This window comes from Polyodon spathula, chromosome 7, assembly GCF_017654505.1.
Source record: "Polyodon spathula isolate WHYD16114869_AA chromosome 7, ASM1765450v1, whole genome shotgun sequence".
In the NCBI taxonomy this organism is placed as follows: Eukaryota; Metazoa; Chordata; class Actinopteri; order Acipenseriformes; family Polyodontidae; genus Polyodon; species Polyodon spathula.
Window position 1 is genome coordinate 14,691,259 of NC_054540.1, and position 20,082 is coordinate 14,711,340.

The 20,082-nt window shown below is 37.0% G+C and overlaps 1 protein-coding gene across 8 annotated transcripts in view; it reads left to right on the forward strand.

The window, feature by feature from the left end:
- LOC121318216 (SH3 and multiple ankyrin repeat domains protein 3-like) overlaps positions 1 to 20,082 on the forward strand; it is a 281,025-nt gene that overhangs the window by 146,051 nt on the left and 114,892 nt on the right. For all 8 annotated transcript variants that reach the window (XR_005950583.1, XM_041254654.1, XM_041254657.1 and 5 more), the window contains one exon: positions 2,372 to 2,696. Coding sequence is in view for 7 of the 8 variants with exons in the window: in XM_041254654.1 (XP_041110588.1) it covers positions 2,372 to 2,696 (325 nt within the window). In the remaining variant the exon portion in view is untranslated. The remainder of the gene's footprint in view (positions 1 to 2,371; positions 2,697 to 20,082) is intronic.

Sequence of the window (20,082 nt, forward strand, 5' to 3'; positions counted from 1 at the left end):
ATCCTTCTGGTGTCCAGTCTTTCACTTTCACGTGCAAATGTATTCACAACACTCTTTAAAAAATAAAAAATGAATAAATAAATCTTACTTTCCCTATACTCTGCAGTGCTCTGTTTTTTAACACCCCATCCCCCATTGCAGTCAAGCTCCTTCGCTATCTGGAAGCCAGTCCTAAAAATCCAGATTTACAACTGATGTACACCTCCATCTGAACATGTAAACCTGAACGATGGAGCTGGAGAACTAGTGCCTGATCATGGTGGCTAAGCAAAGCCAAACTGCCCGATTCATTTAGTGCTGGTTGGGTGTATCCTTCTGTCTCTGTGTGGTATAATATATAATTTTTACCACATATGTGTATTCAATTGGCTTTTTAATTGCATTCAGTTATAGCTATATACACAGCTAAAAAGGGACAACATTCTATTAACATCCCTTTTTTGGTCCAAGGGCCACATACTTTCTTGTTAATGTCACTCATGGGTTTCCACAAAAAAATAAAGACTGCAGGAGGTACTGTATGTGTCCCATCTTAGATATCCATTAATATTGTCATGGATAAATGAAAAAAAAAAAGAATGTAGTCTAAGTCACCAAAGTGGACAGATGATTTGCTGTCTTAACACATCTTCTGATCTGGCAGTTTTGCAAATAAATGGTCGTAGGGAGAGACAGAGTTCAAGCTGAAGATCCCTCCATCCCCAAGCCAAAAGACACACTGATCCGTTGCAGGACTATTCCCATGAGCCAGGTTGAAAGGGTATGTGGGATTTTCATCAGTGCACTAATGCTTAATTTTAAATACTTTTATCCAGTATTTGTGACAAGTTCTATGTGATCTTTAACGTCCACAATGAAAACGTTCAACATTTTGGTTTTACTATTCAATCTATGAATTTCCAGCAGTTCATTATCAGCGCTCAATATGGGGAAGTACTTTAGTATGCATATGCAAAGATGTCAGCACAACGTATAATCTCAGTTCCCCATTGTGTTCATGTTCAAATTTAATCTGCAAGATATCTCTTTATTTTCTTTTCCCATTGAACAACTCTTAAGCAACTTTGTCTTACTGGGTTTGAACCTACAGAAATGAACACATGATGTAAATAGTTAGACCAAAAATAAGCACAATGCACTCTTCTCCTTTTTCATCATGCTGGTAACAATCCTGTACATCACAGAGGGATACATTCACACACACTGCACACATTCAGATTCACTGGGATTGGGAGCGGTCCATGCAAATGATAATATAATGTTGGACATGTTGTTCCAAAAGATTTTGAATAATGCCCTAGGTACCATATCTGCTTTAAACACACAACATGGAAAATGCTTTATGAGTATATGGTATAGAAATATAATGTCCCAGCTCAATTCTTTTAGAAACCACAGCAGTGGTTGCACTGTTTGAAAAGTGCAAATTGTGCCCCAGTGATTTGTGGCGGAGTGAAGCCTCTCTGTCGTCGTCTTATTATTATTTTTGCACAAGCACACTGTCATTTGAAATAAATATGTATTACTTCGGTATGATAATTATGTGTTCTTCATTCCTCTTTTGCTTTTTTGTTGTTGTATTTTGACAGTCTGTGATAAAACAGTGGCAGCATCATTAATGTCTAGTGTGTTTTGATTAGAAGGTTTCTTTTACATTGAATTTGCACATGTTTGTGAGTGTGTGGGATTGTGCCATTACCCAAGTTTTGAAAAATGAAAAAAACAAAACAAAACATAGTACAAAAGAGGCAGCAAAAGTGGTGAAGATAGTGAGATTAAAGTGTCCTTTTACGTGTTTATATATTCTTAAACCTGGTGAAGGGTGATTGTGTATCCGGTAATGTACTGTAACTTCTAAAAAAAAAAAACACAAATGCACAAAGTCACCCAGATCTCTGAGAGATAACATAAAAAGGACAAAGGCCTTGTTCCATATACACTAAAGGAAATAATACATTAATGAGTGCAAGATTGTCTCTGGTTTATGTTAACATTCATTGATGGAAAGGTTGTTCCCAACCACCTATAAACTAATATAACATTTTACATACTGTACATTTAATACATTCATTTTGTAAAAATCACTAAACAGCCTTTAGAAATTATTTAGCAGATGCTCTGTCACATAATTCTAGTAACTAGGAAATCAGTGTAAATTATGTTGGATGTAAAATATAAATACAAAGATCAAATCAAATGCACCTATCCTATGACGTGAAGTGTAGTACTGCATAGTAAATAGCATTATGATGCCAACATGTGAGCTGATTAGATTTCTCTGGTTTATCTATGTATTTCTGAATGTAATTAATGCAATCACTTGTTAATGTGATAGAGACGTGCAATGACCCTCCCTGTGTCCTCTTTTTAGTGCCTTTCAGGGAAACCCCCTCCTACACCAACAGGCGGCGAGTGACCACAAGTGGCACCCTCTCCTCCCCGCGCACCTTATTGCGTTCCGCCAGCGACAACAACATCAACACTGAGGGCCGCCCGTCCTACTCGCCCGTCCCCTCGCTCAGGAGCTTACCGCCCCACCTGGTGGGTCAGCAGGCCCAGGAGGTGGCCGACAGCAGCCTGCAGAGCACCGCTAGCTCACGCAGTTCACACTCCCGATCCCCTTCTTTACAGTGTGTACAGGAGGAGAGGGAGACTGACAACCTCACACTCAGGAGACAAAGCAAAGACAGGCTCAGGTGAGGGCAACTTCCAATTCTATAGCTGTGCTGGGCTTCTGGGAAACAGCATCTCTATGTATTTATTAGAGAGAGAATCCCTGTTCAGTGAATTTCAGTTCTGTATCTCTTTTCTTGTCCTTTACTGCATGCTGAATGATTGGCATGTTGGATTTGTATTAATTCTTTGCTTATGACATGTCTTGTAATTTTGTGTTCGGTGTGTTTTCACTGCCACCACCCAGGCATTTTTGGTTGCTGCAGCATCATGTCCCCAAAGGGTTTGTTATATGTTTTAAAAATTATCCTTTCAGTCTCATATAGTGGTCTGTTCAAATCAAGGTTAATTCTGAGTTGAGAAAGCACCACTTAGCTGTTCCTTGATAGTTTTATACTGTTAAAACCGTTTCATGTTGGGTTCTGTGTAGTATTGTTAAAGACAGGAGCAGTGTCACATCTGCAATCCTCTGCACTTCAATCAGGAAGCCTTTTAAGACTTGAGGTAATGGGGTGATGTTGTGGAAGCCCTTCTGTTTATTAGTGTAGCAACAAATACAGTGCAGGTGCTGTTCTGTCAGGCTCAGAAAGGAGGAAAGTCAAGCTTAGGTGCCTGTTTATAGGAGCACGACCAGTCAGTGGCCACAGAAGCTTAGACACCACAGTTGTCTAAGGTGGCTGTTTGTTGGCAGCATCTGCCAAGAAAAACTGTGAAGGTAATAGTCTGTTAACAGGGCAGGATGCATGTCACCTAAATCTGGGGATCGTTTGAAGCAGGTGGACCACACTAGCAGTAATTACTCGGGAGATTAATTACACATCCTAGTATCAAGTATCCAGCATTGACTAGCAATTCTAAAAACATGTTCAATAATTGTTTATGACTGTGGGTGTTATATCATTACAGTATGCAGACATGTTGAATTAATGGTAATAAGCTTTTATTTGTTATTTTGTTTTTGTCATATTCCATACACAGGACATATGGGAAGGGAAAGATTAAGAACTTGGTGAAGTAAAAACAAATAGTATGGCACCGCCTGAGTGTTATTTTAAGTTAAACAAAAACAGTTCTTGGCAGTTCTTAAGGGTATTTTTCAAGATGTAGTTGACACATGTTGTTTGTTTCCGACATTAACTGACCGGTAACCCAGAGTGCACTGCGATATTATTTACCGCGCTTACCATGGTGCCAAGATATTTTCCATGAGAACCACTATACCTGGTACCTGGTGGAAAATATTACTGAAATTGCAGAAATAGAAAAGTAGGAAATGAAATTGCTACAATCTGAACAAGGTTAAAAAGAAAATATTGTATGCTGCTGGTGCAAATTTCTCCTGCTGTTAAGTAAGTATTCTCACCATTGCATAGTGCCTGTAGGCCTGCACACTTTATTCTGTGGCAGTTGATTTTGGACTGAACTATTTCACATCAAATACATTTTTTTTGTTTTTGTTTTAAAGCTATTCTTGAGTATAATCTTAATTTCTGTGATTTATATTAAGTTAATAAGTTATGTGTTATGTGTCTCTTACTGTATAAGAGCAGTCATTTCACACAGTTTGAGCAGTTTCAGCTTCACTTCACAGTCCTTTCACCCAAACTGCATGATATGACATCTATTATACAATAAGAGACCCTTCATATATACTCAGTGGTGTCTGGTAGCCTAACAAACTAGAGGGGCTGGTCTATTAAAACCAACATTTATTTTTCAGATTGTACTAATATTGTGCTCATTTAAAAGGCATGTTGTACATAATAACATCATAAGCTTATTAAATGAAAGCCTGCCTATATCTTGAGAATCGAAAACTACCCGACCTGATGGTTAAAGTCGGAAAAGCTGCGGATAAGATGTTTTTCGATCAATAGTACACAGTGTGTTGTCTTAGGTCATTGTATTGAGCAGGAAAGATCTCTCTCATGCTGCTGTTGTTACTGGTCAGTTGAAAGTTTTCTGAGAAAGGTTTTCTTTCAGTGCTGTCACAGATTTAGCAGTCAAATTTTGATTTTTGTAAAGAATGCCCACGTGAAGCATGGCAGAATGAAAAGACTTCAAAAAGAAAAGAAAATCTCCCAGAAGCTTTGCCAGACAATAAGACAGCCAGTGCTTCCTGTCAAACTATGACACACAAAAGCTTTGGTTTTGATTCTTGTCATTTTGTGTAAATGTAATATTACAAGGCTGGGGTACACTCAGCCTTTTAACCTCCAACATGTCTTCTATAGACGTAGAAAAAAGGCTTGTGAACCAAATTGTCGATGTAATTCATTGTACTCTACTAGCCGTTTACCCTCGTCACTCACCGAATTATGGGAAACTGGGGGGCTGAAGCGTTACATAAGTAGTTTTTGTAAATACTCGGATAAATCTTGGGTGTAAGAGATTAGCCCCATTTTATTCCTGGTGTGAACTGTAGCGAGTCCCGACTGATGAAGTAATAAACACAGCAACTCGAACAAAGCTGGGGGCTAGCGAAATTTTGCTCTCTCAGGTATGAGTATGATGCCAGAAATGTCAACACAATTCTAACGCACCTTCACTGTAAATTTAACTGTTTGCGGTCCTATGTCGGACCAGGTCCGACATTACAATTTTCCGTTTCCAGGGTCCGACATCATCAAAAAGACGTACAGCACAGGTCTCTAGTTGTTTTTTCTCCAGAAAAAGCAGAGAAAACCTTTCAATGGCCGAATGAAACCGAAAAAAGGGCGTATCTCATAACATGGACATAACAAAGGAGATAGCTGCTTCTGCATCCAGCACTCAAAGAATATCATGGACATTTGCAAAGCTTTTTGAGATGTTATAGTAATAAAATAATGACTTGGATCACATTATTGAGGAGTTTGGTGATAAATCGAGTGATCAGGAGAGGATTTATCAGTATGCATGTCTATAAAGAGGTATGTGAAAAATACAGTGAACAAGGGGTGGGGCTTGGCTGTAGATACAGTACTGAGTGTCCTTTTGCGTTTCAATGCCTTTTAAACCTGTTTTAAACAGCACATGTAAAATAAACAGCGCCTGTGAAAATAAATAGGACCTGACACGTCTTACAAGTGCTGAATAAATGGACTGAAAAGAGTTAAACAAGGGACTGAATTAAATTAATTGATGATTACAGAAACTAACAGTGAATGTTAGTGCTGTAGGTTAACACGCTTGGAATAATATGTTCCTGGAGGGGCTTAGCCCTTTCAGCCCCTTAATGGCTAGCCACCACTGTACTTACTCATGTATTAAAAGAGCTCAGAATATTTTTTACTGAAAACCTTTTTAGACACAAGTTGCATGTTTTGCGTTGCATAAGCCTACAGAAAACTCCTACAGTGACTGACTGCTAATTATATTATCTGACAAATCCAGCTGATGACTCCTTCAGTACTTATGATGGCAACTCTACAGCTGCCATCAATATTACAGTCAATACAGAAATCAATCTTCTCTGTCAAGCTTATTTGTTTTTGGTCTCCACAGAGCAATGGAGGGACATTTATCTTATTCACTTGGCAGGCTCTTGAGATTGGACCAAGAATTGCAATTCTCACCTATAGTATACTATATATATATAAAAAAAGTGTGTCAAATCCCGTTAAAGGTGATGTGTCAGACTATCCAAAGTCTGATCCTGAAATAAAATGAAATGGTTTCTGAAACGCTAATCCTAACTTGAAAAAGTAGATAGCTACCATGGCTTAGTTCATACTGTAGCAGCGGATTGATACATGAACTTCGTCTTGTCTGATCGTAAAGGATACAAATGACTCAAAAGCAAAAAATGGTTAGGTAACCCATTTAACACACACAAGCTATGTTGAATAAAAACTGTAGAAACTAATATTGCTCTAGTGAGTGTGGGCAGGGATGTCTCTGGTTAGCCCAGTCCTGTGTGCTTTGGTTCCTGTGACTCTGTATTGCACTGCCTAAAGGGAAAGTGATTGTTTGATGTTTTCCAGAAAGATTATTTTATAGGGACATGCAGGAGTCATTTTCCCCTCAGAAAAAGCACCAGTGTCATTGTAGTCTATCAGTCAACTGAGGAGATAATGTCACAATGACTTTATCTCTTCAGTATGCTTTAACAGGAGAACTACTGGGCATACATATATGCCTATAACTACCAGAGCAGTAATTTTAAACGCTATATTAAAATGCGTATAAAATTATTGTTGCGTCGCACGTTACAAAACTGTTCTGTGTTATGTTTGTGAAACCGTTTTTGTAGCCTGCTTGGTACACGTGAGGGACATCTGTTACAGCACAATGCTTGGTGGTGATGTTGGAAGGGGAGTTATGATTGGTTGCCTTGGTTAAAACGTTTATACAAATGCTGGGCTATAAAATGGGGTGGTTTTAGCAGCTCAGAGACGACTTTTGGGATGCAGCGGGAGCTTATGACACTGCAGAGCAGTGGAGAATTACAGTGCCCGAGATTTGTTTATTTGACTGTTTTATTTTATTATGTTATTATGTTAAGTGTTTTTTGTTTATCCGTCTTTTATTTTGTGCCTCACTTTGACTCTGTTGGCTATTCAGTGGTAATTTCCATCTCCAGTTTTGTAATAGCTGGTTTGCTACACTATTATTCTGTAACTTTATTTTTGTTTTTCAATATAATCATGCACAACAGGACTACATTTTTTTTAAAAAGTGGTTTATTAACATGCTCAAAGGATGGAACTTACTCTTCAAAGAATGGAGTTTACAATTGTTCAAAAGGCACTGAAGACTCAAAAGAATCAAGTCATTTTGGTGTACAGGTTTTTTTGGGGTTTTTTTTTGCTTATCGATATATTGCAAAGTCTATGTGCCTGGAATGTTGCCAAAGAGTCCTGTCCCCGTTTCCTCCTATGTCATCCCTGCGGGTGGAGAAACAGGAGACTGAAGGCCTGAGATCTTCTGTGACCAGCTGTGACCAACTGTCCTGTTTGTATCGGAACCAGGGGAGTGTGAAATTAGCTCTGCTGGCGATTTCTGGCGCCTACTCTATAACTTCCTGCCAGTGTCATGCATGAACGATTTTCCATATGTTTAACAGGTTTCCAAACTTCATTGCGAGAAACATAATCTGCTTAAGATGAAAGTAGGCTCTTTTTGAAAAGTAGCCACATGTTCACCACAGGGATGATTCCTGTAGAATACTGATGTGTTGATCGATTGCTATTGATTAATAGATTGGCTGATAATTGTGTAAAATCATCTGCAGACTTACCAATTATTTCTTGATGACATTCCTATTTACAGGTAAAACTTCCTTAGATTGCTTTTGGCTTTACATTTACTTATTTATCTCTGGGACTTCACCATCATTAAACACTGTAGATACTGTATACTGTACTATACACTTGTGGTGAATTTGTTGGGTGACCTTGCCCTTGATCTTAAAATGCCTGCCATCTTATATGTTTTACTTGTGGTAACTTGAGAGAAGGTTGAGAGTGTCTATTCCCTCCTCGGGCATTAGTCAAGAATTGATCAATTAAGACAAGGCTCTGGGATACTTGGAGAGATGCCCAAAGCCCCCAGTGGTGTTCAACATACAAACACCACTCTCCAGATGGACGTTTCAAGTTAACCAAGCATCTGCACTCCAATTCCTTGAAAATAGCCTAGAAACCTTCAGCAACAGTTGAAATGCTTGTGACAGGCATCAGCAATACTGCAAGGCTGTTGAATATGTTTTTTATTAATTTTTTTATTTATTACTTTTCTTGTACTGCAAAATGAATACACCAAAACAGAAGTAGATTTAAAGAGTAATAATAATAAAAAAAATGTTTAGGAGGAACAGATTAGGTCATGTTTTATGTCACTACTGGAATGTTATACATTAATTAGCATTAATTATAAGGTAATTATAATACACTTTGCAGTTCAGTTATTTAAGCTTTAATGCATAATTTAGTAACATTTGTAAGAAGTAATGTGTTCAGATTTTCTTTGGGCTTATTGCTGTTTATATTTTCAGAATGCTCAATAAGTAAAGGTGGCTAACTGTTGTTCCCTGGAGTGTTTTTTGTATCTAAGCAAATAGGATTCATCTGTCACCAGCCGTAAACGTCTATTTTTATTGTGACACTTTATCCAATATATTATATATCAAAACTGGAACTGAATGGAACTGCAGCTGCTGTAAGCTCCTTCTCCAATACCAGCAAAGTCTGCAGTTCCCATCTATAGTATGTCATAGCCAGTGGCAAACTCGACTGCCCTTGGCTTTCCCTATCAAACAACAAGGGCTGTAACTCCACTTACTGTACCTGCATGTTAATGCTTAAACAAATGGCCCCAGGTACTTTACAACTGAGATTTAGCTGGAATTGCAATTTCTTTGTGTCACAATGTGTTCAGCCATAGGTACTGTATTACTGTCATTTTACAGTTTTGTGATTTAAACAGAGCAAAGGCTGGATGCTGGCGAAATTTAGTTAGCGCTGGCCAATCCATGACAGTGGGAGGCAGAAAGGGTTAGCAAATCAAGAGAATCTGACTTTCTTTGTAATATGAAAAACTTCTTACGGCAGCTGTGTTTTCTGTGATTTTTTTTTTTGCTAATAATAACATAAGCATTCATTATTTCCATTATATTGCGTACAGTGCAGAAATTGTATTTGTACCATATGTAACATAATGAACAATATTGTTGCTGTGCAAAATATAGATACAATACATATACTTTACACCTGATAAAAAATTGCATTAGCTGTTTTAATTGTGTTAAAGTTGTTATTATTTGAATGTTCTATTTTTCAGAACGTGTGTGCATATTAAAATCGACACAAATTGGACATGTGCTTATGATAAAATCAATCGGTTCAGAATTAATTATTTCATGCATGTATGGAGTGTAAGCTTTATAGCTTAAAAATGCATTTTTTGTTTGATTGAAAACTGTCATTTGAAGAGCAGCACTAATTTTATCAAGCTGGGTCGTCACACAGAGAGCCTTCCATGTACATACAAGGCTACTAGACTGCAGATGCTGGGAAGGGACGTGTCAAAAGCTGTATAGCAGACATGCCTGTGAACATGTAAGATAAACACTGGGTTATTTTTTGTTGCTTGTTTGTTAATGTAGTTATATTTTAATGCAAGATGTTTCTGAATATGTGCACATCTTAAACCTGACAGGAATTGAGTTTTGCAGTTTCTCAAAGAGTAGAACAAGAATGAGATTTTCTTTGATAAATGAAAACAAACTTAGGCCCTGTCCAAACTACATAACTGATCTCGAGAACCTTACTCAAAAATGTTTTAATCTGGCTCAAATCGTCCACACTAAAGTACCGTTTCATGTTTAGTCAGGCTTAATGCATACAAACACCATTCAAATAATTTGGTTACGGTTCCTAGCAGCACAAGGGACTGTGGGACTTAATATGACTCTATCCCACCATGCACTGCATTTTATGTTTACAACCTGGAAAATATGGAGCCTGTGCCCACGGAAGACATAGCGCTTCTCAATATTATGGCTGAAAATTTCGGCATCTGATCACTTCACTCCATGATCCACCAGAAATTGTATACAGTACAGCAGTATGGATAGTTGTTCTCAACTTCAGGTGCCTGTTCTGAGTACTGTATTTTTAATGTAAAACATATCAGAAAGTATTCTGGGATATTGGAGGATGCACAAAAAATGTAGTTCAGTATTACAGCGTCCACACTTGTGACAAACCACATTACATGATGCGATCTAATTTAGAACCGGGCTCAAGACTACCCCCTGAGGTGGTATTGAGTCCGGTTTTCGAGTACGGTATTAAATGCTGCACAGTGTTGACGTGAACCGTATTCAGCACTTTTAACCTGGTTAAAAGGCAACTAATACGGTTTAAAGGTATAGTATGGACATAGTTTCATGGTCGTGTGTACATGGACATAATGAATAGCCTTAAAAAAAGACACAAATTCCTAAATAAACGAAATATAAAAAATGAAATAATGGGTGTTTTTGGAAAGTACAGTATATCCTTTTGAAATCCCTTTATCAAAGTGGATGTAGTTATTTGCTGACAGCAGTGCTGGTTTCCAAAACTATAGTGGACAATGTGTAGCTGCTGTGATCATAATCCCTCTCCCCCCTACATTGGCTGTCTATCTGTAGACTCAAGATAGGGCAGTCATCTCTGCCCTATTGTAGCCTGGAGCTCATTTAATGGATTTTTTTTTCTTTGACAAGTGAGTAATGGTATAGTACGTACTTAACCCCTCGTAGATTAAGTTTGTCCCTACCCCTATCTGCTCACTTTGCCAGCTGGACGCCCATGGCACCTTTTTGCATATGCTTTGTGAGTGCCCGGTTGTAACTTCATTTTGGGAGCAGGTATCATCTACTTTTTCTACAACATTTGGAAAGATAATCCCTTGCTCCGCTCTTATGGAATGATGATACATCCCTTGACTAAACACCACAACCGATATGCATTTGGTTAGCTGGCCTTAATTTAGTGGTAAAGATGGTGGCTCTGCATTGGCAGTCGCCACACTCTCTTCCCTGGGCCAATGGTTTCTTGATATTATTTACTTAGAAATTTCTACCACTCGGATCCATGGTGCCAGAGAGAAGATGATCCAAGCTTGGGAAAGCATAGCAGATCTTATTAAGTCTTTGTTAAATCCAAATTCATTTCAGTCCCTGAGGTCCTTGTGGGAGGTTATGAGAGGGAGGGGGGTAGCCACCTGTGAGAGGGAGAGGAGGGAGGCAGAGGGTAAAAATGAAAAACAGAGAGTTCATTTGTTCATGTTTTTGTTTGCATTTTTGTACTATACCAAATAAAAATATTTGATCACAAAAAAAAAGAAAAGTGAGTAAGAACAAAAGTAGACTCAGTACGAATTTGTGTTTGTACTCAATGCTTGTCACGGCCCTAAAACAACATTCCCAATGTATCTGCAAATTAAATCTGTAATTCTCGTTTACAAAATGGATGCTGTATCCGCATTGTATCAGAATTATATTGTGGTGAAATGTTATATTATTATTTTAAACATAACACACCACATTCAACTATTTAACAAAAAGGGTATTTTTTTTTCGTAATACAATTGACCAAGAAATATTTTGTATTTAAATAATTGTTTTCTCTACATTATCTCCTCAGGTGTTGTATCCCTCACAAGCTGCTTATTTATTGTATGCTCAGTATCTTCCCTACTGTTTGCTCTTTGAGAAGACCTCTTTTAAGGAGTTTGTTTTGATCGTAAAGGTAAACCTTTCCCCCGTAAAAATTGCTTAGGTGAATATGATAATTAGGCCACTCGCCAAATTTCTGGCGCTAGTGCAGGTGTAAAACCTCTGAGTAAAACATGGGGCCAAAATCACTTCACAGAGTAAAGTCTGAGTGTCCCTGTTTGTGCTCACCTATCGTCCCATCATGCATTAATGGCCTTTGCCTAAGCATTGCTGTCTTGCCCTGTGATCAAAACTGGGCCCGACAAATGTAAATATTGTCTGAAAAAAAAAAAAAAAATCTGTTAAAGATTTTTATAAAAGTTTTTATTTTTCTTCCTACAGTTGCTCAAATGAAAAAATGCATAAATCGTACTTGTTGTGCACTTACATTTTCTATATGTTTCACATGTCCACACATTTTATAACAACATAACATACATTCTCATTTAAAAAAAAAAAAAAAACAACTGGTACCATACTTGGTAAAGTGGCTCACTTTTAGGAAGTCTTGCACTTCCTTGGTCATTACACCCAGATTGTGAAACCGACCCCAAACAGACCAGACAGGTACCATTTGAATACATTTACACATGTTTGCTAGAACGTGTGTTCCTTTCAAAACTGCATACTGTATACGAGTTGTACATAGCTAAAATAAGTGCATGACCACTAAGATTTATGAAATGATTTATTAAGTAAAAAAAATAAAAAGTAGTGTAATTGCAAGTAGCAGATACAATGTAAAGGAAGACTGCGTTTTATTTAAAATCAACTGCAGGCACAGCAAAAATAAACACTAAACTCCAACATCTATCCAATTAAAAGCAAAACAGAGATTACACAGAGCCCAGATTTATAAACAAAATGTCTTACCTGAAATTAGTATAGAAGGCTGTTGAGCTTTTTATTCTGAAGGCCACCACACACAACAAGCGAATCTGTGCCTCTTTGATAATAACCTTTCCCACCCCAGGTGAAACAAATCACAATGCAAAAAATAATAGTTTAGTTTTTTTTTTTTTTTAATTCATAATTTTATTTCTAATTAGTATAAGATATATTTCAAAGGCCATTCAAATTATGAGTACATTTGTTTTTGTTTTTTTATTTACCATGATTGTTGTTGATTGAGTGTTTACATTTATGTAGTACAAAAAGATGAAGGTGAATATGATGTACTACAGTAATATCTTACAGAAAAAGAATCATCCACTGATATGGTAAATGACAGTATACAGCATGTTTATAAACAGGAGGGATCCTATTACCAACACAGAAAGTGAAATTATGTTAGCATTGCAGGGGATGGTATTGGCTTAACCTAAATCAAAGAGAATATTTAAATAGCAAAGCAAAAAGTGACATTTGATAATTATATCTCTTTGGTTACAACCCCCCTACAACATCCAGCTCTGCCCTTCTCCCATGCCAGGTAAGCAGAAAACAGGTTGTAGGGTAATAACCTGCTTCATTGAGTATTTTAATGAGTTTGTCAGTAATCAAGGAGTAAGCACACCTAAGTGGTGATACTATTGCTCAAGCATTGTAAGCGTTTTTGGCCATGTTTAAATAATAACCTTTACAGTTCCAGATTACGCATCATTTCTATATAAAGAACTATAAATGCATTGTTTATTAGCACAAGTTGAAGGTCATTTGAAACTCAGCCCAGTATCAGCCTATTGATTTGAAGACCATCCTCTATAGATACTATCTTTCAATAGCACTATTTAAACACAGTTCTGATTAAACTCTTTGTATCACCCATTTGTTAGGAGGTGCTGTCTTTTTCTTTTGTTTGTCTGTATTGCTCTCAGGAGTTGCTACAATCAATATTACAAGGTTTCCTATTTAAACATACAAGTTTTGTTTAATGTTGACCTGTGAGAAACAATTCTCACAGGCTATTTTGTAAATGCTTAGAGGAAGAGGAATGTGTGTAAAAACCAAGCAAACGAAGAACAACCCATTTTTATCCCCTGTAAATTCTTAATCGGTTATTATTGAGATGATGGAGGTAGCCTCTTGGTTAAAGTAGAAGCTCTTTTCCAAAATATGTGAGATAAATAGATGGCTTTGCCTGAAAGCATACATGTGGTGAAATGTGAAACAATGCAATCTACAACTTTTGGGTATGTGCTCATAGAGAGAAAAATATTAAATACAGCTGTAAACCTATATTTAATATGCTTTTATTGTTTTATAGAACCAGCTCCTGTAACTTTAAGTCCAGGCTTGGTAACTGGTGTTTCTGTTGCATTCATCTCATTTATTTGATCAAGTGAGGTCTGTTTAGGGAGGGGGGTTATGGTACATTCTTAGTATGGTACATAAACACTCTCGGTTCACCAAACATAGAAAATGCTATGAATATATCAATTATGCATAAGCCCATTGACCTGCAGCATTAGAAGTATAATCTATCGAGGTTGTAAATACGACTGTTACACATAACTGGCTAGGCCTGGTCGATGGGAAATACTGGTTGGGGTCTCACTGATGCCTGCTGCAGAATCTCAACAGTCTTTTACCAAGGCTACTTGTAAATAAAAGATGTGTGGTGGGGTGGAGGAATATGAATGAGGCTGGTTATTTTGATAAAAAAAAAAAAAAAAAAAAAAAAACATAGATATGTAATTGCTTAATGTTTTAGTGGTTAGTATAAACATCTTCAGATTAGATGGTCATTTACTTGATATCTATCTGGGCTGAAGTACATTTAAATCTAATATGAGTGCTCCTGGACATAGCTGACTGTTAAGTGCCATATCTGTTGCTGAAGGGAAAGCAGCTGTGAGTACTAGAAGCCTGATAAAAAATAAATACTTACAAAACATTCTACACAGGAAAACTAAGCATGTACTACACAATTTATAATGGCTTTCTTTCCTTTATTTTGATCATGACAACAAAATCAAAAAGCTGTATTGAGAATTCCGGAAAAAAAAAATTATATATACAGTGCCTTGCAAAAGTATTCAGACCCCTGACCAATTCTCTCATATTACTGAATTACAAATGGCACATTGAAATTTCATTTTGTTTGATATTTTATTTTTAAACACTGACACTCAGAATCAGTTATTGTAAGGTGACATTGGTTTTATGTTGGGAAATATTTTTAACAAAAATAAAAAACTGAAATATCTTGCTTGCATAAGTATTCAACCCCTGTGCTGTGGAAGCTCCCAGTTTGTACCGATGAAAGAAATTGCCCTAACGAGGACACAATTACCTTACCATTGGCCTCCACCTGTGAACCATTAAAGTTGCTGTCACATCTGGATAAAAACCCCACTGTTGAAGGATCATTGCTAAGGCTGTGAATCTGAAGGAAAATGAAGACCAAAGAGCATTCTGCAGAAGTTAGAGATAAAGTAATACAAATGCATAGATCAGAGAAAGGGTACAAAATAATATCCAAGTTTTTGGATATCCCAGTGAGCACAGTTGGATCAATAATCAGGAAGTGGAATCTGCATCACACCACCTAGGCACTGCCAAGAAAAGGCCGTCCCTCAAAACTCAGCGCTCAAACAAGAAGGAGACTTGTGAGAGAAGCCACAGAGAGGCCAACAATCACTTTGAAGGAGCTACAGAGTTCAGTGGCTGGGAGTGGAGTAATGGTGCACCAGTCAACCATATCAAGAGCTCTGCATAACAGTGGCCTGTATGGGAGGGTGGCAGGAAAGAAGCCGTTACTCAAAAAGTACCATCTGAAAGCACATCTGGAGTTTGCCAGAAAGCATGAGAGTGACAAGCACAAGGCCAAAGTAACATTGGAGTGGCTCAAGAACAAAAAGGTGAATGTCCTACAGTGGCCCAGTCAAAGTCCTGATCTCAATCCCACTGAGAATCTGTGGCACTATTTGAAAATTGCGGTCCACAAGCGTCGTCCAACCAACCTGAACAACCTGGAGCAAATCTGCCAAGAAGAATGGGCCAAAACCACCCCGACACTGTGTGCAAAGCTGGTACATACTTACCCCAAAAGACTTAAAGCTGTTATTGCAGCGAAAGGTGGCTCTACCAAATATTACTGTGTGGGGGTTGAATACTTACGCAAGCAAGATATTTCAGTTTTTTATTTTTCTTAAAAATATTTCCCAACATAAAACCAATGTCACCTTACAATAATTGATTTTGAGTTTAAGTGTTTAAAAAAAAAAAAAAAAAAAAAAATATTGAACAGAACGAAATTTCAATGTACCATTTGTAATTCAGTAATATGAAAGAATTGGTCAGGGGTCTGAATACTTTTGCAAGGCACTGTATATATATATATATATATATATATATATATATATATATATATATATATATATATATATATATATATATATATTCAGTAATGTTTGATGCCATGGTAACCACACCCAAATATTGATTCATTTGATGTCAATTACTACTTGTAGTAATACTACATGAGCCTATCCATGTATTTTCCTTTATTCTTCTGTATTGTACATTCTAAAATTGCAAATTGTAAGTCATTCATGCTGTGCGCATTTGTTAAAGTGTCGGACTAATGGTTCATTTACTTTATTTCTTATGTTTGAAAGATGATTCTGTTTTTCTTTATATTAATGTTGTACCTGTCTTTCCTACATGTTTTATTTTATTACGTTTTTGGCAAAATATACCATAAACAAGGTTGGGAGTTTTGCATGATGTGTTTCTTATAACTGGATATCTATTTGATCTATTTGCGATTTTACTTTTATGAAATGTCAGCTAAATTGACATCCCTTCTAAAATCCACTACTGGCGCTTTTGGGAATATTTTTTTCCCACTTTTTCTGAATTATGAAGTACATTTGTATAAATGCTTCCAAACTATTTTTGAAAGGTTTGATGATAATTTTGAATATGTAATTAGTAAAGGTACGCTTTCAACCTTCTTTTCTCTTTTATTATACTCAACTAGTTAAATATAATTAATCAGCCTTTTGGATCTGTACTTTAAAGACTAAGGAACCACATGGCCTAATGAAACACTAGATGCCAGTTATCCAAGAGTGTTTCGATTTATTAATGTGACTCAGTATAATGACTGAACAATTAAACAATGTATACATTGTTTATTTAATAACCTATTCTAGTAGTTTTTGAATTAGATATTAATTGTTATACATCCAAGGGTGGGGGGCAGGAAGAGGGGAAGGGGGGGTTAGCTGTGTATCCTAGTGGTGATTTTGAATATCTCTTCATTGAAAAATTCAGCTTTTAGATGTCTTGATTGATAAATGTAGCTTGATGTCTTTGTTAGATGTGGTGTATTTAGTTATGTTATTTTATTGCGTGTTGTTGCTGATCAGAACCGCATTGGCGCCATTCCTTCCCTGAATCGGGACCCATCGCTGTTCCGTCTCTGACTCAGGAATTACTGCCTCATCGTTCACACGCTGGATCTGCTGCTTATTGTGTTATGCATTGTATTGCTATTGAGAACCACACCGTCGCCTGTTCTATCTCAGGCTCAGGAATCGACGGCTGTCTACTCTGCTTCCACGCTGGATCTGCTGCTGCCAAGTCGCGTCACCACCTGTTCCGTCTCAGACTCAGGAATCACTGGCTGCCTACTCTGCTTTCACACTGGATCAGCTGCTGCCACTCCTCACCGCACTACTCCGTCTCTGCTTTCAACACTTGCGTTTAATGGAAAAATCTTTGTCTTGTTTGGTTTTTAAAATGCTTTTATTAAAATAGTAAAAGATGCACAAAATAACAATCTTCAATATAGGAATCCATATGATCCCTGGGTCTGACTCCAGGCACCGAGCTCAGTACTTTTCATTCACACTTCTCGGATTTAATTAGCCCTTGTTCCACCCCTAGTCCCTGTAGCAGGCAACCTATAGAAAGTAAGACATCCTTATCAAAACTCTCCGATTGGTCAAAATCCTTGCATTCAGTTGTGTTCAAGGATTACAGATAGTATTGCATATATTTGCCTTTTAATGCAGTGTTTTACTGGTTATTGTCAATAGTGTGCACATTCAGCAATATAGTAGTAATAAAACATAGATCATTTGCTTACAATAAAGCTAGTAAAACCAACATTGAATAGTTAGAAAGCCTGGCAAATAAAACACATAATATATAATTAAATATTCTCAAAATGTAGATGGTTTAAAGTATCAAATCTAAGCTGCAGTATGTTTTTCTATAGTTGCACCATGACTGCTGGAATACAAGATGGTACCACCTATGGAGTGATACAGTATGCTGGGAATTGTTTGACTGTTAGTTTTACAAGAATAATCTCATGAGAAAAGCCGAAGTGTGATGCCTACCTCTAACACCCTTGAAGTAGCCACATACAAAGCTTGGAAAAAGGACGAGTAGCAGCTGCAAAGGTAGCAATGCACGGTAGAGAAAAATACCATTGACACATTTTGAAAAGAGACCATGTGCAATTGCAAAGTTGGATTTAAGTGAAAATATAGGGTTCAAATGCTTGAGGATTTTTACTTTAAGGTGCACATTCCAGGTGCATTTCTTTTAGGATCTTGTTGCATGTAGCAAATATCCTTACGGAAACAAACAAAACAAAAAACTTGTATATCAAAGCAAGCAAGTAACACTGAGACGCAACTGATTATTAAAAAACATCAAACAATTAATTGTCAATGACTTTTAAATTTTTGTCAAAAATATATTGATGGGGTCCCCGAGTGCTCATCGAGTTAAAGCGCTGCTGCTGGGAGAGCAGAGAGGAGTTATACAGCTTGGATGGCACCAGTTCGTGTCTGAGGCCGAAATTTTCTGGGGACTCGGAAGGGGGTCATCACATTGTCTCTGACACTTCCGGGGTGGGGGATGGGACACTGGCAGGGATTCCTTTTCATCATGCAACAGTGAACCCGACTGACCAAGCACATTCAGAGTGGATAAAAAGCAGGGCTGATCTCTGTTCTCCAGGATCAGTAGCCTGTCCACCTCTGCTCTGGTTTGGCTTTAGGCTTGTGAGATCGGAGGATGCTCACATGCTCTCAGAGCATCTGTGCTGTGTGGGGACACGCTGCGGTGAGGAAAAACAAAACAAAAACATAATTGAGCATTCCAAATTGGGGGGGGGGGGAATAAATAAATAATTGGCCACTCTAAATAAAACTAAAAAAAATACATTTGATAACTAAAATGGACACTGTCTGATCGCGGATGTGATGAGTTTAGTTTGACTATTTTTTGCTCTGTGATTGTTGTGGTCTTTCTAATGTTTTTATGCTGATGTAGAACATTATAAAAAGACATCAACAGTATTATTCCCAGGTTTAACAGTTTGTTTTGAAAGTCCAAAGAAGCGCAAACTATATACAGTCAGCTTTCTTCAATGTGCTTTGTTTATTTACAGGCTGTCTGCCAGGAATACAAGCCTGTCATCCTGCTCTGGATCTGTGGCAGCGTGCTTTTTGTTTATGTCAAATATAGAGAGGGCGTGTACTTACAAAGCATTTTCAAAACTGATTCGCTGGTAGTCAGTATGGGACCGGCAAATCGGATGCTAGTTAACATTTAAGCAGGAAAAGAAGAACGCGCTCACTGCTTGTCTTTGGCAGAAATACTGTAAATAGCAAGGAAGGGTGTTCGTGCAGTTTCCTTGATAAACTTAAATAATGTTATTAACTATAAGCGTTATGAAAATGTTACTATTTAATCAATTATCCAGTATTAATACCATGTATATAATTAGGAGTGGAATCGATGGAAAAATCAATTTTCGATTTAATCATAGCAGCCCTACTACTTATATCATTTATTTGTATTTATTTAATGCTTCTGAATGTTGAATCAACTATTGATTCGACATTATAAACCTTGAACACAAAAGTGAACATATATATATATATATATATATACACACACACACACACACACACACACACACACACACACACACACACCCAGTATGTTTTTACTAATTAGTAGGCAGTCATGTTTTTACCAAAAAAAAAAAAAAACAAATTGGTATATATATTCTCTCTTTCGTCCTAAATCTTGATGACTAACATAAAACAATTTATTCATAGCACCTAAATCGTGGATTTCCTGGGAAATATATATATATATATATATATATATATATATATATATATATATATATATATATATATATATATATATATATATTAAATTGTTAAATACTGTATGAGGGTTTTGGATTTGTTTTAAAGATATTTTTCTTTTTCTTTCATGTTTTTCTTAACATAAGTGGATCA